This window comes from Zerene cesonia, chromosome 29 (genome assembly GCF_012273895.1).
Source record: "Zerene cesonia ecotype Mississippi chromosome 29, Zerene_cesonia_1.1, whole genome shotgun sequence".
NCBI classification, from domain to species: Eukaryota; Metazoa; Arthropoda; class Insecta; order Lepidoptera; family Pieridae; genus Zerene; species Zerene cesonia.
The window spans coordinates 6,344,597-6,369,010 of record NC_052130.1 but is presented as its reverse complement, the minus strand read 5'-3'; the positions used below and the strand labels follow the sequence as shown (position 1 = coordinate 6,369,010).

The window sequence follows — 24,414 nt, the reverse complement described above, 5'->3', positions numbered from 1 at the left end:
TCGCTGTAAAGTGTTCGAAACGTCGGGCTATATAATATAATGAATAAATCGCTTTTAGAATCCGTTAGTCTTCAATTTCAATATGTTATAACGATTCTAAGTGGCTTCTAGAAGTCAAATTAAATAATAATGTTTCAGTTTTAGTTTGACTGATAGTTTAGTATGAGAAAATCTTTACAATAGAGGATTATAAGGATGTCTAGAAGTAAGCTTTTGCTATCAACTTTCGTTACGTACACAGTAATTGAAACAACCGCTTTTCACTCATTGCGCCTCTTTGGAAGGGAAATTAAAACAAAAATAATTATAAATGTAACGTGTATTTTAAACATAGCACTTATAGGCAGTATTGATTACATTTGTTATTATATGCCACCCTAATATTGTAAAAACTGTTAGATTATAAACTAATCCGCGAGATTACAAAGTGGCGAAATTGTGATGTGTAACAAATGTTTACAATTTAACTCAAAGTTTTTCGTTCCGCTGTAACGCAAACATATCAGTTGTGGAGGAAGGAAGGTGGAATCCCCCATCGAAAAAGGGAGGATCCTCGACTAGTCCACTCGACTGGCCGGCCTGTAAGACCCCAATTAAATCTTGTTAGAAAGTTGTATATATGCCTCTGTAGCGATTCGCTTGCGCGATTCAGAGATGTGTCGCTACACAGTTATTGTTTTATTATACCGAGAATTAACTCTTCCTAGACGTCCGTCAGGTGCAGCTAGGTTGTGAGTCAACAGAGCCCTGGTTCGGAGACTCCTATATTTAAAAAAATAAACCAAACATAACCTAACACATCATATCGCATGCTACATTTTTAATTTAACGGTTTCACATCGATAGGTAATCCACTGAATAATGCGTTACATTGTAAGCTGTATACTACGCATAGCATCTTTTCGACAGACATTAAACTCACTGGATAGATTATAATCTAATGGTGTTTACAATATTACGATGATATGATATAAAAGACCTGCTTTACATCACCAAGGAGTTCTGCTATGTGGGTTTTTGACTTTTCCTAAATTATTTAAGCAGTCCAATTTAAAGTGAACGAATGTGGGTTATCATGGCATTGTAAATCAGGCCTATTCATAAATAAAACTATAACATTAAAACAATGGTAATATCAATAATTTTTACAACGCTATTGTCAAACATTCTTACGATATTTAAGTATCTATACAAACTTACATATAAAATTTATAAATTCTGACTAAATGCATTGATTTACTTGGCACATTGCCAACAGCCATATTTAGACAAAACTCTCATTACTTTTAAAATCGTATACAAATATATTTTTCTCTTGATCTGGTACACAAACATATCTATTTCTATCACATCGCTCATTCACATCTAATGTTGCAGAATATACATTGTTCTTAGAGTCTAAATTCAATATTTGTATCTGTTTACTGTTTTCAACAGCAGATTCAAAATTATCAGCTTCTATATGTATGTCGACAGCACTGAGATCATTGACTGCTTCGAATTGTACACCATCATGTTTCGAATTATTAGCATTAATGATATTACTCAGATCATCATTCAGTTCGTTCATAGCTGCTATGATTTTCATACTGTTACGCCTAGTGTTTTCCACATTGATGATTTCACCTACCTTCATCTGCTGAACCTTTGTATCGAAAGCTTCTTTGACCTCTTTCAACTTTTTGCTTTCTCTATTGAAGAAATACCTTTGAGAGGACGTTCTGTTGCTATATCTTCTCCAGAAGCTATCGCTTGTGTTTTGACTACTAGAAAATCCCGTGGATGTGGTTGTATTGAACGTATCTCTCCGTTGCATATTCTCTCTCAAATTCCTGCCGCATCGCATCAACTTATTAACCCTTAGCAATTTCACGAAACCTTCCCTAAACTTCGAAGACATCAAATTGTATAATATAGGGTTGATCGCCGAATTTAAATATAACATTACTCTACAAAAATACAAAAGTATATAATAACCATCTATACCTAATGACATTATTGTCTCTGGTGGGAATACTATGATCCACAAGGTGAGGGCCTTGAAAGGGAGGAGGCAGATGAAGAAGGACAGGACTACTGTACCAAGCATGAGTATGACTTGTTTCCTGTAGCGGATTACATTAGCAGCATTGTTGGAGTTTTTACTATTGTGAGCGATGAGTATCGGGTTCTCCATGAGGTTTTTCGCGATGATGCTGTAAAGCACGAGCAGGATGGCCAACGGAATGATGAAGAAGACGGCGATGATGAGGATAAAAAATAGCGCAGACCAGAAGGTGTCGGCTTGCGTGAGGCAGACGGGGACCTCTGTGCCATCGTCGTATCGCTCGTAGGTGAATGTCGCTACTCCCAGAATTGGACTGTGAAAGAAACGAAAGCACATATTATATTCTAAGTACACATATGCTCAAAAATTGATTCAATGTGTTCGTGTATACATATGTTGTGTGTGCGTGTGTGCGTGTGTGTGTGTGTGTGTGTGTGTTTCGTATGTTAGCGCTTGGTCTTTCTGTGTCACAGCGGACTGTCTGTGAACATTTGCAGAGGCACAGCTACTGCAAATATGTACTGTTTATGAAATCCAGATGAAAACAAGTAAATATTGAGATGTTAATAATTGTATATCATGTTCACAGTGCCAAAACAATTACAGTTGGAATATCATAATTATTAAACACAACTGGGTGACAGCTGTCCAACAAACTTCCAGGCTCTTTTTCATCATTACCAAGATTTGTTTGCGCAAAAAAACTGTTTCCTGGTTGAGTATAAATGCTAAATTTAATTGAAAGTCGATTAAGGTATGCTGGCGTGATAATTAAATTGTAAATACATAAATCGCTAGTATATCTGTAGGTACATATATAATATTCTTACATAGATATATAGATATTACAAGGAAAAATGCTACCTAAAAAGTGTTTTTTACCAGCATTAAACATAAAATATATTACACATTTCTAATTAATCAGTATTCATCCTTAAAGCAACACAACACCAACATTTTCCTTCTTTTTCATTAAAGTAATATTCTTTGAAATACGAATTAAATTTAATCTCCACTGTAAATATATAATAGACTTACGTGATAAGTCTAAAATATTCACAGTGGAGTGGAATTCATGTAATACAAGCAGTCAGCCCCACCTTCGCCCATGGGTACATACGTAGGGTATTTAGTTCTCAAAGATCACGTGAAACCAAAAACTCTTTCATCTAATTATGAAAGAGTTTTTAAAATCGGTCCAGTAAACCCTTAAATTAGCATGTTCAAACAAACAATCAAACTCTTCAATAAATATTTCCTTCTTCATTTTTCCTTTTCAACTCAATATTAAAAATAAAAGAATATATTTACACACAAGAAATACATATAAATTACACAAACATTAAATTAGAAGAACCCAAAAATCAATATTTCAAATCTCGCCGGAAATTCGAACAAAATCCGTCTATCTCATGAATCGTAGTCAATAGACAGACATGTTCAGAGATGGCATATTTTTGTTATCGCTATATAATTAAAAATTGAGGTTAAGCATCGATTAACACAGTCATAAATTGGATGGGTGACCAATATTCCTCTTTAGTTCCTTTGTACATTAACTCATAATGTACGAGGCGAATTCTCACTTGACCGATTTACATATCATACATACATATCTAGAGGTCTTTCTCTAGATATATATTGTTTCTTAACATTGATGCCACGTACGTCCGACCGAGTACGGCCCCTCCGGCCGCCTCCATTCCTGCGACAGCCCAAGTCGAAGTTCGCGGTCCCCGACAAGGGGGGACGCCCTTGAGTGTGTCGCTACCAGGGTGAACCCTCAGTTCACCCACGCGTCCGTGCTAAGAAGATGCAGTAGCCCTTCCGGCTAGCATCGAGAATCACCACAGAAAAAAGATACCTCGTAATCCATTAAACAAACAAACTTACTTAATGTTATTAGAGTTTTTGTGAATTTTGCGTTACTGTTATAGCTACTTATGAAAAACATCGAGTCTTTAGGGTTAAAGAAAAAGAAACATACTGTTGAAATGTATTACATACATACATTAGAAAAACATTTAATTCAAATTGTGTACACGTATCTAATAATATATCACGTAATAATTTCATGAGATGAATAATTTTCTTGCGAATACTCTGTATTTGAGCAAAGACAATTTAAAAATGAGAAATTTTAATGATACAAACACTAAAAATTAAAAAGACATCTTAGTAAAATTTAGCACATTTTAGTTCTTCTTTGCTATATTAAAGCTTTAATTGTTTTTTGGCATAAGCTGCAAAGCTGGTCGCTTGATGGTAAGCGTCCAGCACCGCCCAGTTGCAGAGGTCCAATGTATACTATATAATATTTAAGCTAAGACATCCAAACGCTCGTAGATTCTCCTATCCTTTGGACGAGTATTCCAAACATCAGTTATTGGTGAAAACAACCCAGTTGTAAGAGTTTTAAATGTAATAATTTAATACCATCCACAGATAACATAATAGTATAGATAAATGACTACGGAATCGCTAGAAAAATCAACTTATTCGTTATTTAATAAATTACTCAGCGTATGTAAATCCCTGATAAAAACCGGCATACTGAGTAGGCTTGTTAACATATTCCACGGATAACCTTTTTGTACATTTTATTTGAATTTAGGCATGTTGCTGAGACATAAATCCTTTTAAAATGTACCGTTCTGTCAGATCAATTGGTACTTTTTAGTCGACGATTGAAATGGAAACTTTTATCTGATGAAGTTTCTTTAATTCTGGAAACCACATAAAATAATATCGACTACTTAAACAAGCATAAAAGTGATATTTAAAGAAGGAATGATTATACAATGTTGGCAGAGAACTTCGCTCTAGTTCTAATGTGACTGGTCCAAATTTGGTCAGGGCGGTCTCTATTGAGACTAGCCAACAATGCAGATGATCCAACTTGTATTATAAACGCGAAAGTTTGTGAGAATGGATGTATATTTGTTTACTCTTACACGCGAAATCCGTGGAAGGGATTTTCATGATACTGGGCAGTGTAAGTTTATGTGTTGACATAGCGCATGTACTATAAAATACATGATTTTATCTACGGGTGAAACAGCGTGGCAGAAATAATATACAAAACTGCGCTACCACCGCCCATGAATATTTGGAAAGGCATAAGGTCAAATTGCAAACCTGACGCCCCTACAAATGTATTGCTGAATATAAATTGGGAAGGGATTAAGAAAGGAAGAGAGAAATAAAAGAAAGGATTGGGAAGGGTAAGGAAAAGGATATGGGCCTCCGGCTCCCCCGCTCACCGTACGAAACACAATAGCATGCTATTATTTCACGCCGGTTTTCTGCGGGGGTGTGGTACTTTCCCCGTGCGAGCTGGCCTAATGCGTGCCGAAGCGTGCTCGACTCCCACATACAACTACTACTAATTACTACTACTATATTGAAAATAATTTTTTTTATCCAATTTCTATACTCCATCATGTATAAAAAAGACGAATCTGTAATTAATAACGGACATAAAGAAAACTAAGTGACGTCACTGAGAAAATGTAAAAACCGTTTTTATCTATTAAAAACTCCTGTTAAATTTTATACCGATATTGTAATTTTCCCTTTAAAGCAAACAGAATTACCTCCAACGTAGCTCAAGTGTATGCGCAAACAAAGCACGCTTAATGAAAACAAAGATTTCTATGGAACAGTGATCGTTAATATAGCAGGTATTTTCATAAAATTATAGAGTGTTTTTAAAGAAAGCCTTTTGCGTCTAACATTACGTTTAATATCCAATATATTTCCAGTTTCCGTTGAATTGGTAAAATGACCTTAAATCAGTTTTACAAACATTAGATATATTGAATGCCTGTAAAATATGTTATTACGGTTGCAATAACGCGTTTTTAACTGCCTACTAATTGTTACATATAAATTAAATGCATGCATACAGCATTGTATTTTATGGATAAAAAAAAACATAATTTTTATTTATATTTCTTATCATCCTTTTAGTTTTTTTGTTTTTACTTTCAAATTGGCGTTCAGTCATAAAAAATTCCATTATTTATATTTTTACCCTATGCATAGGTATCGGTCTTCCATGAGAGTTCAAGCCATAACCCACCATGCTGGCCATATTATATTCTTTGACATGCCGGTATCCTCACGATGTTTTCCTTCACCGTTGCGAGCAGTAATGCGGATAATGTGCAGTAAAATAAAATAAAAAATCTTGCAAGCTTATCCAGTCGTCAGTTACATCCTACTGTTATATGCCATTAATTTCTCAAAGCTTAATCAAAGAAGAGAACTAACCTAACCAAATTAACCTTTAGAGCAAACCTGAATAATTTTTACTATCTTTTCGTTGCTTATATTCGAATGATAACTATAGCTACAAGAAATCTTTAACTAATAAATAAATAAACAAATAAAACTGGAAATATTTAATAGTTCACAAAACATCGTCATCACAACTCCATTGTTGAAACAGAGGTCGCGCAATGCAATAACTGAAGCTATGACAATAAGAATGGATCGGAATGTAAACTTCAATATAGGCGAACTAGCTTTTAAATAAATATGGGAATGCGTGGAAATATTTCGCCGTTTGACGACTGAGATAAATTGTTGCTTATTTATAAGTATCTATTTAAAGATTGCGCTATTTGATTTGATTTTACCTATATCGTTTTAAATGTATTACGATCTTTTTTATGTCACCGTCGGCAATGGCGCTGGTGGGTCATCTGATAGTAAGCGCTACTACAGCCCATGAACATTTGGAGAGGCGTAAGGTCGTTTGCTGACCTTACGCTTCTAAAATAGATTGCCGACTTTAAATTGGAAAGGGATTAAGAAAGGATTGACGAGGCGAACAAGGGACAGGAATGGCAAAGGCAAGGAAAAGGATATGGGCCTTTGGCTCCCCCGCTCATCAAACGAAACACAGCAGTATGCTATTTCATTTACTTGACCTGAAACAGTACTATGCGAATGTCTTTTGTACGTCAGGGGAGCCGTACTTACCAGGCCTTTCTTTTATTCCCGCCATCTTTCCCCTCCTTATCCCTTTTCTACTAAAATTGGCAATGTTTTGCAGAAGCATTTATGCAAAATCTTTTCAGACAACCCACTTGTGAATAATGGGATTTTTAAAAGCATGAAACTAGTATTTTATTATTATCTTTTGGATATTTCGTGTTATTATTAAAGCTTTTTTACACGCTTTTTATTAGCTTCACCTGTATGTTTGTTTGTTTGTATGTTTGTTTGTTTGTATGTTTGTTTGTTTGTAATTGACTTCTTTGGGCGCGATTTTGACCCACTTTAAACGGCCAGATTTCGTTCAAACTTTGTAGATTTATTGAGGACCGATGACAATACACTAATTTGATAAAATTATTCCAGTTTTCAATTTGCAAAATATGATTTTTGTTAAAGCGTGTTTTATAGTTTTTTTAAACTATTATATTTTATTTATTTTGTTCATTATATAATAAAAAAGTTTTTGTGCATTAAAATTGAAATATATTTAAAAAGATGGATTTTAAAATGTAATTTATAAATGAATTAGCTACCTTATACTACCTACAAAATATATTTAAGCTTAAAAGTTAATGAGTGTCTATGATTACATAACTGTAATAAAATATGTGTACTTCACTGAATCGCTGCTAAAAACTTTCTATTAATTTGACAAAAGTAATTCTTTAAAGCAATATCACCAGACACGTGAGTGGCGAACAGCTGCTGCCACTCAGGGCATCTCCGCCCCTCTTCAAACTTTACAGTCTATGTGTTTATGTCATACTAGTTGACTAACGCAACGTCGTCTGCAACATGTTTCCATTGCTGCTCCCTTACTGTTCCGCTTCTGTTAGTAGAAGCGTAATTCTCTATCTAACAATTAGCTGACCCGGCAAGCGCTGTTTTCCTTACTCTTATCATAGGTATGTAATTTTACATACCCCTATGATAAGAGTATAACGGCCAACATATATTTATATGTTGGCCGATTCTCAGATCTACCCGATATGCACATAAAAATTCATGAGAATCGGTTCAGCCGTTTCGGAGGAGTATGGTTACTAACATTGTGACACGAGAATTTTATATGTATACAGATAATTCCTTTCAACAAATAAATTCAATATGTATGCTAAGATCTTTAAAACTACGCAACGGTTTTTGATAGAGTTTTTTATAAGAAACAGTGATTTAAAAGGAAGTTTATATATATAGTAACATCTATTAAACTTCTCCGAATTTAACGCGCTTGGAGCCACGGGCCAATGCTAGTAAACTATATAATACGTATTTGTACTTGTCTAGTCTGTCGATGACTTTATTCGTGAACTACACTACCGCTTTTTTAATTATTTGATTTGAACTGTTTGCAAATAAACAGTAGTCTTTTTTTTATTTTTAGTTTTATAGCATTGAAATGCTTTATAAATGAGAAATTTTGATGAATGAAAGAGTAATCTTATTTGATTACATACTTACTATTCGGTAAAACATTATTTTTGACATTGTTAATCTCTTAAGTGTTAGATACTTAAGTTGGGGACAAGTAAATCACAAGACTTGATTCGCACTGCTTTATTTTATTAACATAAGGGAGGACGCAGCCACGCACACATATGCAACAGTAAGTTTGTCAGTCAGGATGATATTTTTATGAAGAATGTAAAATTAATTGATAGGTAACATAAATTGATTTTATAAGGAAGGAAACCTTGGAGGACAAAGTGGAATTAAATATAAGGTAGATAAGTAGGGGTAGTTGGGTAGTAGTTGATTTAATATCAGAGGAAAATGTATCATGCGCTCGTTACAAGAGTACTCTTTGCACTTACCCAAGGATCAAGAAAAAGCAATTGATCGTATGATTTATTTATTAAAAAAACCTTTAATAGTCTTTTATTCATAAAGCAATAACATTACAATTTCATTATCTACGTACATGAGGCAACTTACTAAAAAAATTAAACCAAACCTCTTACTTATATACAAATATAAAATTGAGGTCATAATATCAAAACGCATAAATTCTATTCTATCAACACTTTAAATCCGTTACAAATTCTAATTAAAAACACTTTTCGATAATACCTTCCACAGAATATAAAATAAAAAAACTATTCATACACATCTGTTCACGAAAATAGACCATATATTATGTAAATGCATTTGATTTATGTATAACAATGATAACATTTATTAATATTATATAAAGCTCCAATTTGAATTATAGTAATTTTATCTCCAGCTTTTTACGTTATATAAACAACAGTAAACCTCGTCTCAAAACATGGCAAGAATAGCTTATCGCATATCAAAAGTACATTTGACTAGTGGCGGTTTTATAACTGGTGCCAATGTCTTCAACACGCATACATCAAACGAAGCTCTCCGGAAAATCGTAATCAACACTCTTGGATTTGATGCCGACGACACAATCGACCTTTATCTTTTCATAGACAACGAACTTTTTATTACCGTCGCCTTCTAAACTTTTCGCTTTAGCGCTGTTTATAAGGACACTACGCCTCAGCGATCCTTGATCACGATTGCCGAAATCGAGGTCCACATCCAGTCTATTTTTAGCGTTCGCATTGGAATGACCTATAAATCTCGCGCCTTCCACATCCCCTGTCCTATCTACGTGTAAAATATTCCTCACTTCCGTCATGTTACCTTCGCTGCGCATTCTGTTTATTTTTTTCGGTTTGGCTTCGCACACCGGAGCCGAGTGCTGTCTGATAAATCTTCTGTTATTAAATATTCTGTCGAAAAATCGGTTGTGCTTAACGGTATCTTTGCTCTCTTTGCTGTCCACCTCTGCGTCGCTCTTATCAATGCTACTTCGATGGGTGAATAATTTCTTCAAGCTATTTGTAGTTCTGGAAAGACTACTGCTAGTCGTAGAGCCGTTGGTAACAGTTCTTTGCACTCGTCTATTTTGATTCTTATCAGAAGTTCGCTTATAACAAACACACACTTTGCAGAATCCAATACGAAACTTGGAGGACATTAAGTTGTATAGAATTGGATTAATAGCTGAGTTTATGTACAACATTATTCTAGAAAAATACAATAAATTATACCACTTTTCAGGGCTTATATTGTCCGATAGTTCTGATGGCGTTATAATTATCCAGAGCGCCAGCACTCGATAGGGCATTAAGCAAAGAAAGAAGCATAGAACCACTGTTCCTAACATTAAAATTACTTGTTTCCTAGCTCTGACATTGTACGGGTCCACTGTCTTATTCATCACTACTTTGGACGCTGCAGATATTAAATTCTTTGCAATAACTGTATAGAGTACGATAAGAATGACAAGTGGCAGCAGATAAAGAAATATTATGACCATAACAAAGAAGGTGACTTCCCAGAACGTGACAGCTTGTGTCAGACATTGCTCAAACGTTCCATCTTGCCTTGTCACTGAATGGAGCTCCGCAATCCCCAAGATTGGGCTGAAAAAGAAGAAATTCATTAAAACAAATAAACCAAACTGAATCTATAACAATTGATGCTACTTGCGAAAGTAAACCAATGCCTAAATTAAAAGATGAAAGATTTACGTAAAACAACCCAGCCGATGAAGAAAACAAACGTGTTATAATAAATGGTGTGTAAAAAAGAAAACGTGGGGAGAAAAACGGAAAAACATGATAAAACAAGGGTGCAAAAGCATAGTGAGGTGCAAAATGTCAAGCCAGTCGTACAATAAGCTCTCATATAATGGTGTTGTACGAACCTTGTTTCTCAAAGGGTTCTTATATGCGGTAAAAATCGCATGCACGATTTGCCATTGTCACTTTCCAAACGATTATTTATGAGTTATTTATCATTCTCGGTTATTTTTTTAGTTTTTAAAACTATAGTCGTTTGAGGATATATATGCCACGCTTCATTAGTTATATCGTTATCGAAATAAACATTGTATACATACATGAAGATATCATCATTTAAAATCAGCCATTTTAAAAGTAAAAGGCAACGATTAAATTTAAGCCAGAATATGCAGATAAGGTTATGTATAATCACTCTATAATGTAATGCATTAATGCAATAATATACATAATTGAATAGAATCATCTAAATTCGAATTCTAACTCGTTTTTGTTCGCAAAGTGTTACATTACAGAAGTATATAATTCAGGTAACTAGTCAAGTAATACCTGTTTTCAAAGTCAATCCATCCGTGCGAACCTTTAAAACCACACGCAAATATTATCAGAATGGCCTACAGTTGGAAAAACCTGGTAAGTACATTATATCCATAAACATAATAAATTTAAAAGTAGTTTTGTCTGTCCGTCTATCTGTCTGTCTCTATCTCTTTCACGCCTAACAGCTTAACCAATTTGGACGAAAATCGGTAAAAGAATTTTTACCCTTAAATCCCACGGGAACAGATACTACACGGGTATAACCTGGAGACTGTCTTTTCCTATGTTATGGGAGTAAAGCCTTTGCAGAGAACTAGTATTAAATCACACTTGAACAAAATTATCACATCTTCAAATCGCTTATATCAACGAAATTTAATATTATTACGTGCGGATTCCTCGAGCATATTACATGTAGTAATATTGCTTCTCTTTCACAAGAGGTTTCGCGCGACCCAAATTGTCGTGTACTGTACAATTTAGGGTTAGCAAGAATGGACCATAAAATGCAGAAGAACTTGCAAGTAAGTGTCGTCAAAGCGTACTGAGGTCTTTGGGGCTATAAACCGTAGCGTAGGGTAGGTTACAAGATGTGTATTGATAAAAAATGGATCATTTTGGCTTAAAAGGTACCCTGTTTGGGTTTATATAGTTTGGTTTAGATGGTTTAGATAGTGTATTATGCTTTAGTTGCATTCACCACATAAAACGACGTCTCGAAGATTCTTAATTCATTTTTTGTTTTTGTGAGTCGATAAGTCCGTGAGTTTACAATCGATTGACGTGATTATATGAGAGGAAATTGTTGGAATTTGTTGCTATGTTAGAATTTGGAGTGATACTTCCCTCCTCCTAGAAATGTCGGTGATTTTGTTTGTGGAAAGTGATTATATTATTGATTAAACATTTGGTTTAGAGTTTCTTCAGTTTAAAATAGGACTTAGGCTTCGCTCCTTTTGCTTAAATTACTATTTTGTATGGAAATTCATAACTAATTCATTGCAATATTTTCTTTAACATTTAACATATTATCTATATATTTGTACACTTTCTTGTTTGTATTTATACACTTTCTATCTTTTCAAAATTTATATTTCCTATATCCAAAGGTTGCCTGGAAGAAATCGCTTCTAAGCGATAAGGCCGCCAAATTGTACAGTAGATATTCTTTATTGGTTTTTGTTAAATGTATGTGCATTGTACAATAAAGTGTTAATAAATAAATAAATATCTTGTTCCTGGGAGATGTTTGGATAGCGATAATAATAATGCATGACTTTTTATAACAATGCAAAATATCATACACTAGCTTTTGACCGCGGCTTCGCATGCGTTAATATGGAGTAGTTTAATAGATGTTGGCTATACATATAAACCTTCCACTTTAATCACTCTATTTAATTAAAAAAACCTCATCAAAATCCGTTGAGTACTTTTAAAGATTTAAACATACATAGGGACAGAGAAAGCATATTTTTTATGTGATTTAGAAGTTAATATTCTATTCTTGCGGACTGTCTACGTCATCAAATACTATGTGCATTTTACTATAGGACCTTTAAATTAATTTCATTAATAGTATAATGTAATGTCTCTTGAATGATCTTCACGATATCCTTCGTTTATTTAGCTATTCTATTTTAAGAGGCGCTTAAAATCGTGATATATCAAAGCCATTGGGCACCAATGCTTCGAAAAGCAATTACTTAAAAAAATAAGCTAGAAATTAGTCAATCTAGATGTCTATTTAAACGCTAGTTTCGTGGCGCATTATCCAATAATGCCCTAGCTCCGCTAACAGGATTAAATCGCTACTTTATTTTTTAATTAAAGCAAAAATTTGCATTCACACCGACGGGGTTAAAACTTAATGAAGACCTATTGATGGGGTCAGTGCAATGCCCTTTTTATGGTGCAATTCGTGTAAACATCGTACATAATTCGAAAAGTTTTTAATTGAAGATTCAAAAAATTATCAAAGTCATCATTTACTCATTTCAATATCGTAACTATAATCATGCATTGCTAAGAAAAATAAATCTCTTTGACTTTTTTTATACGAATTTATACATAACCAAACAAACGCCAAAAACTACGCGTATAACCTAAAAATATGATATCATTTTAAATATACCAAATTAGTTAATTCTTAGTTCATTTTTGTGAAAACAAGGATTGTATAAAAATACATAAATCAATTTCCAAGTATATATTGTTAGCAGAACATTAAGAAAATAATTTCAAATAACTTAATATCGCTAGCTTTGAATCTCCCGTTTTTCTGAACGTTTAGAAGCTGGACTGCTTTCGCTTTTAGCAAAATAATCGTACAATAGAAGTTATCTTTACGAGAATATGATATTTATATAATAAATAACGCGACGCCTGACACCGTCCGCGGATTATCTCGCACAGCCGTAGTTTATTATTTATATTTCTGTTTCATTTGACGTTATCGATGACACTTACTGGATTTATCTGTCTACAGAAATTCGGTGCGGACTTCTGCGTAAAAGCTTATATGCACTAGCTGCCCACCCCGGCTCTGCCAGGATAGACTATTTTAATTATTATAAGATTTAATTTATGTCAAAGGGGGTAAATGAGCTTGTGGTTGACCTGATGGTTAGCGATCACCACTCCACAAGAAAATTCGCAGAGGTAGTGCCTCTGCGAATGCGCTGCTCGCTTTTAAGGGGTACGGGATAAGGAAAGGACTGTGAAGGGTGAGGAAAAGGAAAGGGCCTCCGACGATATATGATAAGTTTGATGTCGATGTCTGTCCGTCTATCCGCGTGTGTTGTCTGTGCCATCGTAGCTCTCAAACGTATTTTTCACTTGAAAGCCAGTTTATGTCCTTTCAAAAGCTTGACTAATAAAATACTATACACTGTGTCAGATCTAAAATTCGAGATGGCTGACAACAAAATTGGGATTTTTCAAATTTAAATTTAATTTCTGACATGCTATTGATTTTACAAAAAGTGCTTATAGTGGAAAATAAACCTCCTATTGTTGATAAATCTTTAAAGAATATAAAAAAAAGTGGCGGGATTCGAACCCGCGTATTTTTGCCAAACCGTAGCAAATTCTAGTCTCTCGGCCACCCGTGATCATACCACAGTAATCCCCTTTTGTTATTATAATTTTAACATTTATCGTTTTTATAACTCCGTCATATTTTAGCAAATAGTTAATATATTTTTGCATTGTTATCAGTTTTGCTTACCTACGTTTGCCCACACTATACTTGTATATGTACAAAACGTATTTTCTTTATTCAACAAACTCATTTATAATTAATCCCATATTAATATGAAAACATTTAAACTGTAGTCGTTCATTTCAGAGATAATCACGCATACTAATTTATCTCACTGCTAATGATCATTTCAACTGCTATAAAAATGCTCTAAAACCCACCATTGTCTTTCATGTGATCTGGGTGAAGATAGTCCTTTAAGTACCTTATTTAAAGATATAGATTGAACTAGGTGCGCCCCGTGGTTTCACCTAGGGGCAGAACCTTTAATCACCTGTTTCAAGCGTTTAGGAGTTCTAATTGTAAAATACTTTTGTCTATTTTCAAAACCATTGGATCATGCCATGATTTCGAGGCCGTTTCGCTTTACCGTGGCTTAGGCCACTCATGATACGATACAATACGACCGATTTATTAAATAATTTTTAAACATTTTTGTCAAAGTGTCGTAGCCATTATTATAATAGTTAATCAGCTTATAAAAATCACATTTAACAAGTGCAAAGCCACGTGCATCAACTACCCAATAAAACTGAATAAAATATCACTCTTCATCGCAGATGAAAACGTTGTCTGCATATCAAAACTTGCACAATATTTTTACATTTCTGACAGCCCTATTGCTTAGTCAATTCAACTTTACATATTAAATGGCCCGAAAGTGTAGCCTGAAAAATGCTGAACGCTAAATATGAAAAGTTTTCGAGTGTAAGGAAACCTGCGAGCCAATTTAGTGGACGCTTTGACAGCGTATCGAGGATATCCAACAGTTTTATTACATAGGGTTGCGCTCTGGTAGAAATTTATTTCTATACTTTATGAGTGCGATGCTATGTTGAATTTGAAACAAAGGAGTGAGATTTTAGAGAGTTATACTTCTATTACAGCTAATATTATTATTTTTGATTAAAACTAGAAAAAATATTGTTTTCTTTTTATGTAGCAGAGGACAATTAAGCTGGTGGTTCACCCGATGGTAAGCGATCACCACCGCCCATGCACCAGAACCATTGACCCATAAAACATTTAAGGGGTAAAGGATAAGGATAAAAAAGGAAGGAGGATTGGAGTGAAAGGATCAATTAACTTTTGGATGGGTTTCGATTCTGTCCATAAAGAAAATCGATCAGTGAAACAGATGTATATCATCTGCACCATACCACTGGCCACCCGCCACGGACACTTACTTTTACACATCATTCAATCTCGTATCAAGTATTTATTAATATTTATTACATAAATCTACTTCAGTCGCATAACTTCGCATAAATAGACTATCCGACTTTTCTATTGGAAACAATAGTTCCTGATATAAACGTGTTTAAGGAAAATATCCAACAAACTATACATAGTGGGCTAATTTAGTTCGATTTAATCGAAAGTTTATAATGGCTTTAATAGCACGTCTCTTAAAATCAATAAGCATTTGCTGCTATAGTTTGACCCGATGCAGATATTCTCAAAAACAGACGCCAACTGTCGTCAAACAGCTTTAACAATTGTTCCATGGAAGCTTCCAGAAGCTTCTACTTCAATACAGAAGTTGGAAACAACTTTATATTGCGAACTAATTGTCGAATTTTCTGAATCATCGATTGAAATACGCTATTGAGTATTAATTGTTAGGATATTTTGAAGCAAATTGCTTTTTACTTTTTTCTTTGACGATATGTATATAGGTCGTATATATGAGGAGAAATGGTAGCTCAATCTAAGTAATCACAAAGTTTTATCTCTTTTTCACAGAAAGTTTCCTTTTCCTGACCCCTCCTAAATATCTTCTTTTTAGTCATCAATCCTTTCCTTAACCCTATTCCTTAAAAGCGGGCAGCGCATTCGCAAAGGCACTACCTCTAAGAATATTCATGGGCGGTGGTGATCGCTTACCATCAGGCGAACCACCAGCTCAGTTGCCCGCTCTGACATAAAAAAGACGTTGGTTAATTAGAGAAAGTTCTCAAAATTTTTAGAAACACACTTCCCGCCTCGTTTACTAATTTTTTGCGGTTTAATAATAGAGTAATGAACGTGTGGTTTTGCAATTTGTTAAGGTTTTTGCAAAATACTGATAATATAATGTAAAATCTGGTGTGGATTTTTAATGTATTAAATACATATATTTTCAGTGTTATCTCATTGATATTCAGGAACTTAGATATATCCTTACAAATAAATATGAGTATCTGTTAATATTATTAAAATATCCGATTTACACACGGTACATGTACATATTTTTTTTTTGTTTTTTACAATTTTTGTTTGTTTGTTGACCGATTTGGTCGGGACATTCACTTGCAGATAACTAATGTAATAAGGAATAATTTTGAAGAATTTCAAAAGAATTCAATGAACCATGGGATTGAAAAGAAAATCTCATTTACACGGGTGAAACCGCCCCGTTGTAGATAATAAAATAATTTGGAAACGTTTAACATAGCCTTTGCTTCATCTGTTTTACATACAAGTTAGTTTTGTATCTCATAATCAATATATTGCTTTAACGTAAGTATCAAAAGTTTATTTAAAGATATATTTATACACGAAACATTCATCGCACCCATTCATTTGTGTATTTAAAATAATATTTACATTATTTATTTAAGAAATATTGCATAACAGCAGATATAACACAGAAGCGAAACCCCACAAGTGTCTATGTGAGGTATATATAGCATTAAAACTGTTGATGCGTTTAAAATATGGGAATATCACACCAAACCCATTAAGGCACGAACACAACTTCGCATTACTTTAACAATAAGCTCTCGCTTCGCTTCGCTTATACGAAAAAATCAGTTTTTCATTTTAAGGATAAAATCTATTCGGTAGTTTCAAGTCTATATACATTTTTTACACTGTGTCTATATATAGTAATTTATTCATTCATTCTTATGCATCGCCCCCTAAAACACCTCTAAACTCCCCTGAAAGGCCACACCCGGTTACACTATTACCCGTTTTATACCCTAAAAGGGTCACCCTCCCCCCCCGTTTATACTATCCCCGGTTATTTTAAGAGTGTGATGCAACATATAAGATACAGTCAGTAAGGCTTACACCCTAGTACTAGAAAACGCTCTAACTCAAACCACCACATTACTCCAACGATACATTTACAACTCCATCATCCATTGCTCTCCCAACAAGTCACCCAAATACATACCTAGTAAACAGAGCAGCAAAGAACCAGGCCAGCGCACATATGAGCGTCGCTCTCGTCTTGGTGCACACGTAGCCAGCTCGGAGGGGCTCGCAGATTGCGTAGTATCTTTCGAAGCTGATCGCCAGGATGGTGAGCACGGAGGCGTGGGCGACGGTCAGCTCGACGAATGGTACTGCTAGACCTGGACAGTTTTTTCTTATTGATAATTGAACGAAAGCATCACTACTTCCTACGAATATTATAAATGCGAAAATTTCTAAGGATGTGTGTGTGTTTCTTGCTCTTTCACGCAAAAACTGCTGAACCGATTGCAATGAAATTTGGTACGTAGACAGCTGGACAACTGGAATAACATATGGGCAACTTTTTTTCCCAATATTTCTACGTGATACGGACTTACGCGGGTGAAACCGCGGGGCACGGCTCGTATTGTAAAAAATAAAGTCACTTCCCACCGTCCGTGCCTCTTTATTGATCTGGTTTTTAAAGTTGCGCAAAAATATTTAATGGTTTTTTTAATAGATATGAGCGATTCAAGAGGAAGGTTTATATGTATATATCATGAATAGCTGCAACCGTGCGAAACAGGGTCGGGTCGGGTCTCTAGTCTACTATATAAAAATAAGTCGGGTTTTCCTTCCTGACGCTATAACTCCAGAACGCACCAACCGATTTCCACGGTTGTGCATTCGTTGGAAAGGTCTTGGGCGTCGTGAGGTTTATAGCAAAGAAAATTCCGGAAAAATTTCAACAGAAAAGCGGGAAAAACGAAGTCATCTGGTGGCGAAACGGAGTTCGCGGGGTTTGCTAGTATTTAATAAATGTCCTACTAATATTATAAACGCGAAAGTTTGTAAGTATGGATGTTTTGTAACTCTTTCACGCGAAAACAGCTCATTATATCTATATAAAATTTTGTACATAGTACAAAGTTTTGTACATAGATAGATTATAGTCTGGATTAGGACATTATAAATATTTTTTTTTAGTTAATAGTGTATTCAAAGGAATAAGAGCCGCCATATTTATTTATAGTCCAATATATTTATACTTGAACGTGAGATAGAAGACTACACTTTATAGATTAAATTATAAAGTATTAATAAAAAACAATATGCTTTGATTTGGCCAAAAAGCGTGTTTTTACATTATTATAAAAAACAAGACCCTTATCAGAGCAAAATCGAAATTTACAAACAGCCCTCATTGTCCTTTGAATAGATATATTATTGCATCATCTAGTACATTCAGATAACTAATTACATTTCCTAACCTAATATCCTAAGTCCCCCATAGCTTGATACGTCTGAAGTAATAAATTATACCCGCATACGATTCGACTGATAAACTCTGCTATCCCTGTTATAAACCATTATACTTCTGTACCATATTGTAACATTTTCAACGATTTTAGAGCAGAATGAATAAGACCATGCATTATAACTTACTAGCTGCGCCCCGCGGTTTCACCCGCGTATTTCCGTATCCCGAAAAAATATCGGGATAAAAAATTGCCTGTGTGTTATTCCAATTGTCTAGCTATCTACGTGAAAAAATTCATTACAATCGGTTCAGTTGCTTTTGCGTGAAAGAGTAACAAACATACACATACATATACATCCATCTTCACAAACTTACGCATTTGAAATATTAATCTAATAGGATATCCATACGACATATTTATTTATTTTACATATTTTTTTAACAAATGTTCCTTACAGTTAATTATATTATAATATCCATAATTATTTTCTAATAAGGTATATCATGAACAAGAGGATTGTGATAAAGGTTAAATATTATGTAATAAGAATAAAGAAGGAATATATAAATAAAATCGACTTATTTAAAAATAGCATTCATCTTTAGTCCTTTTAATTATTAAATTATGCGATAGTGATCAGACATTGTGTGTTTTTTTGTCATGTGGGCTTTAATAAAGCCAATTTTAATGGGATATTTATCTACTTCATGTAAATCGAACTACAGCATCATCAGCCTATATATGTTCCCACTGCTGGAACACCAACCTCCCATGAGGGTTCAGACCATAATCCACCACGCTGGCCAAATGCGGGTTGGCAGATGTCACATGTCGTCGAACTTTTGATTCTTGAAGATGTAACCCCCATGTCAGCCTGTCTCACGATGTTTTTCCTTCACCGTTTGAGCGGTGGTAATGTTATCCACATGCGCAGATAAATTGAAAAATCTATTTACTGCACACCTGGTTTCAAACCCCCGACGTTTTGGGTCTGAGGTACTCAACAATGAGCCGCCACTGCTTTGTTGTTGCATTGTTAGTTTCACAGGAACAACTCAGACGGAGCCGGGTTCCAGCAAACTTCGTTAGAAAAATATCTTCATGCAATAATATATATACGCTAAACTAAATAATATACACGATGTGTGCTCTTGTTAAAACGTTTTATTTTCTCTTCATTAGTATTCGACTTGTAAACAAATTAATTAAATGCATTTCATTAAGACAAAGCTGCTATTAATGTTGTTACGTTGGAAGAAAACGGTTTGTTTGTTGGAAGGGTTTTGATAAGAATATTTGTTTAAAAAATCGACGCAATTAAAAATGTAAGTAAGTTTACGCTATGTAAATACGTAGCTATACTAATAATATAAACCTGAGGAATTTTATTTGTTTGACGGCGCTTATCTCAGGAAGTGATCGCTCAATAATTCTTTTACCGTTTGATATGTACATCCCGTACTACGTACTATAAGGCCTATATATGTACTACGGGCGAAGTCAGGGCGAACCACTAGTAAAATAAAATTGTTATAATAATGGTAGTCTGGGAGCTTGCTTTTAGCGATAACGCCGCCCTCTGTACATTTTTAAGATACCTATTGCTTCATAAAGTATTTTTCATTACATTCATTTACCATCATTCCAATCAGTTAAAGACATAAATATATTTTGCGTGACAAACGATTGAACAAATGAATTCTTCTGTTAATGACGGTAAATAATACCTACCAGCTCTAAATGAGACATTATTTTTTAACCATTCAACGATGCGACAAAAAAGCCATACAGAACACCGACCTCTCTGGTTAAGTCTGGATTGGCAAAACACTGCGAAACAAAAGGTAAAGAAAATTCTAGATAAAAAATAGATTTTATTGCCCTCTTGTTTTTATCGAAGATTGAATGGAAACTTCGAGATCCAATTGAATTAGAAACTTATCAAATTTCAATTCATATCAGAATGCGAGGCGTCGGACCCGCGCCATTGTGACGTATCTTAACTTAGTGCTCTAGGAATTTATTAGAAACTTTAAGAATTAAATTGAACTGCTGTCTACGAATAATTTTGAATTTCATCTGTCGACCCACCCACCGACTCCCAACTTCACCCGAGTTGTAATAAAAAATATAGTTAAAAATAATATAACACGCTTTAATGACAAAACCGAGTAATATTTCACTGGCTCTGCAGAGCATACGTAAGGAAATAATTTAATCCTGGCGACCCTTATAAACATAATAAGAAAAGCTTATGAAATTATTGTATCGTCACAGATCCTTGATAAGTGAGCAAGATTTGAACTAAATCTGTTTAAAGTGGCTTAAAATTTAGTCTAAAGGAATCGGAAAATTTTCCCATTTCTTGTTCTATGTTATCTCATTTCTTCTAGGTTTGGTTTAAAGCTGCTCTATGTTTTTATTGCTCTAGTTCCAAATATTAACGCAGTAACATAGATAATTAAAAAGTATATTAACGTATAACCTAGTTTATTATTATGTTACATAGATAATATAATAACGTATAACTAAAGCTTTACTCAATATTTTGAAAGCACAGACGGCCATAAGTATACATATAGCATACGACATTAGAATGCATTGCAATGAATTTAAGAAAAATAATGCATCAAAAATACATCAAATCAAAAACATTACACACACTACCATACATTTGACACACACTGATATACCCACTGTTATGTTTATGGTTTTATTCGAATTTCGACCACTCGGCGCCATCTAGCATGTCAAAATGGAGGTGCATTTTATCTTAGCGGTGAAATGAAATCATCGGATATTGAAGGAAAGCTTTCAAGATCGCGTGCCAAATTTCAGACCTCTAAATATGGTTCTCGTTAATTCATTTCATAAACATCTTTCACTTTAATTTCCAACTAATAAGATGACTAATGATCGTAAAAGCATTTTAATCTAAATGGTAGGATTCTCTGAATGTCGCTGTTAATTTGCGGTCGTTTAAAAGTTATTGTTCATGAAACCATCGTCCAATAATGGTAAGTGAAATGTGTTTTTAAGCAATTTATTATGTCTTATTATTATTATTGAAAAATCTAATAAATAAAGTTTGTTTTATTTACATAAATGTTAAAACATCCGCGACATACATAAAAGTGTCCCACATCTGTCTTGTATGTTTTAGTTTAGTTTTTACTAATAGGTAGCGTGATTCAAAGGGAAGGTATATAATAATATAAATAATATAATTCATATGTATAATAATATCTATTTAACTACTTCGAATTTAACGAATGCGACGACGCGGGCAAAAGCTAGTGAAAAAAAATATAATTTAAGATGGCCGACAACACAAAGGAAGTATGCGTTTTATTTTATTTTAATTTGTTTTTATACACTCCTTACTATCTTAAGACACATAAATCATACTGAAAAATTGCTCCGTTTTGTCGTGAATCTAAAAAGAAAGACAAACAAACAAGCACACTATCTGCATTTTATATTAGTAAGGATAAATGTACATAATATTATTTTTTTACAAATACTCAAGATTATCGCGAAACTCTCAATTATATATTATTTGCATATAAATAACTGATAATTCAATTAATACCAGTACGAAGTACTTACGAGTTATGAAAGATATGATTTTAAGTAATTTTCAAGATAAACGCCCACTAAATTTATATTTTTTTTAAGTGAAGGGAATTTCGAAAGGATGTGTTTGTTTGTGCTAGTTTTTTTTTACCAAGCAAATGGAAACTTTGTACCTTATATAATGAACATTTTTCTCCGAGACCCCTTGAGCGGTTTATATGATACTAGCAGTTCGGCCCGTGGTATATAGCCTATGTCACTCAGCGAAGTTGCAGCTTTCTAATGGTGAAGGAATTTTTTGAATCGGTCCAGTAGTTTCGAAGCCTATTCATTTCAAACAAACAAACAAAAAATCAAACCCTTTATATTTTTTATAATATTAGTATAGATAGTATAGACTAGCGGTTCGCTCCGTTTTCGCTCGTGGTACATACACAGCCATGGAACACGTACATATTTGTCGTTAAAAGAATTGTTGATATCGGTTTTGTAGTCCTTGAGTTTAGCGCGTACAAAGAAACAAACACACAAATTGATGAGCTTTATTTATGTTATAGCACAAATAACATAATACTATACTGTTATAGGTTTTTCGTTTGACGTTTTTTTCTTTTAAGAGATATTTTGAAAGAATAGAAAAAATGTTTTTTCTAGTAAAAAGTATATATTTCTAGCTATAAATAAATGCCCTTGTTACAACTATTTCTAACTATGGAAGAGGCATGTCGGTTTCATCACCATGTTTTCGTTCACCACTTAGTTGGTGTATTGGTGATGTGGATAATGTGCAGATTTTTTTATAATATTACATAATCAATTTACTTCCCGCACGTTTCCCTAGTCTCGACTCCTGACTATTCGATTAAAGTCGAGGTCCTCCCCACGAACAAACCAACATACAAGTGAAACTAAAATAAGCGTGTTAATACGAAACAAAAAATAAACAAAAGTATTTCTTTGAAATGCCCTTATTATGGTCTGAATCAGGAATGGCTGTTATATTATCAATATTATTTTAATTAACCAGCCGCTGATAATAAAGTATTGAAAGATAACTCTGATTATTATTGACTTATTTCTTGGTAAATTAGCTGCATATTTGTAAAAAGTGAGTATTTGTAATATGTTTTTATCTTTACGAGCTTCGATTTATTTCTACCTTTAGTATTATGTACTACTAGCTGTGTCCTGCGGTTTCACCCGCGTAAGTCCGTATCTCGTAGGAATAACGGGATAAAAAGTTGCCTATATGTTATTCCAGTTGTCCAGCTGTATACGTACCAAATTTAATTGCAATCGGTTAGGTAGTTTTTGCGTGAAAGAGTAACAAACATACACTCATCCTCACAAACTCTCGCATTACATCTACATCCTGACTTGCATAGACCTTATCATTCAATACGGACGAAGCCAGGGCGAGAGGCTTGTGATATTCAGCTGAACAGAACCAGACTACAAGCAACACAAACTCAGTTTTGCTTTCATATCAATTGCTAATATTACAACCGGTATCGGCCCATAAAAACCGTAATGGTACTTAATTGAAGTCGAGATTTTTTTATGAATATAATGAGACCGAGAATGAGACGATCTGAATGTAAATTTTAAATTAATTCCCTCGTAATCTCGTTATTGAAGATTTTTAATATTGAAAAAATTGTATCTTGTTTTATTTACCGATGCTTTACGTAACTCCGATGCGTTTCGACTGTAATAATAACCTTATTGGGAGTATTAAATACCCATTGTTGAAATATTTTTAAAGATCTGGATGAGAGGACGATTGTCATTCGAGTATGTTTTCTTATGGTTTGCGAAATTACTCGTTCATTTATTTATTTGTAGAAGTTTATTGTATTCGGGTGAATGTAGTTATATTAATCTATACTAATAGTATATAGCTGAAGAGATTGTTTGTTTGAACGCACTAATCTCAGAAACTACATGTCCGATTTG

The 24,414-nt window shown here is 34.0% G+C and overlaps 1 protein-coding gene across 2 annotated transcripts in view; it reads right to left on the bottom strand.

Annotated features, from left to right (window-relative positions):
* Positions 1-303: 303 nt before the first annotated feature.
* The window catches only part of LOC119837908 (thyrotropin-releasing hormone receptor-like), a 61,770-nt gene continuing 37,659 nt past the window's right edge, over positions 304-24,414 (bottom strand). Inside the window, exons 3-4 of one of the 2 annotated variants that reach the window (XM_038363696.1) lie at positions 17,619-17,799; positions 304-2,360 (exon numbers count right to left, since the gene is read on the bottom strand). In XM_038363696.1, the coding sequence (XP_038219624.1) occupies positions 1,265-2,360; positions 17,619-17,799 (1,277 nt within the window). In that variant the 3' untranslated portion in view covers positions 304-1,264. Of the gene's footprint in view, positions 2,361-8,944; positions 10,495-17,618; positions 17,800-24,414 lie in introns of those variants that run through there. The other variant, XM_038363697.1, reaches the window with a different exon arrangement.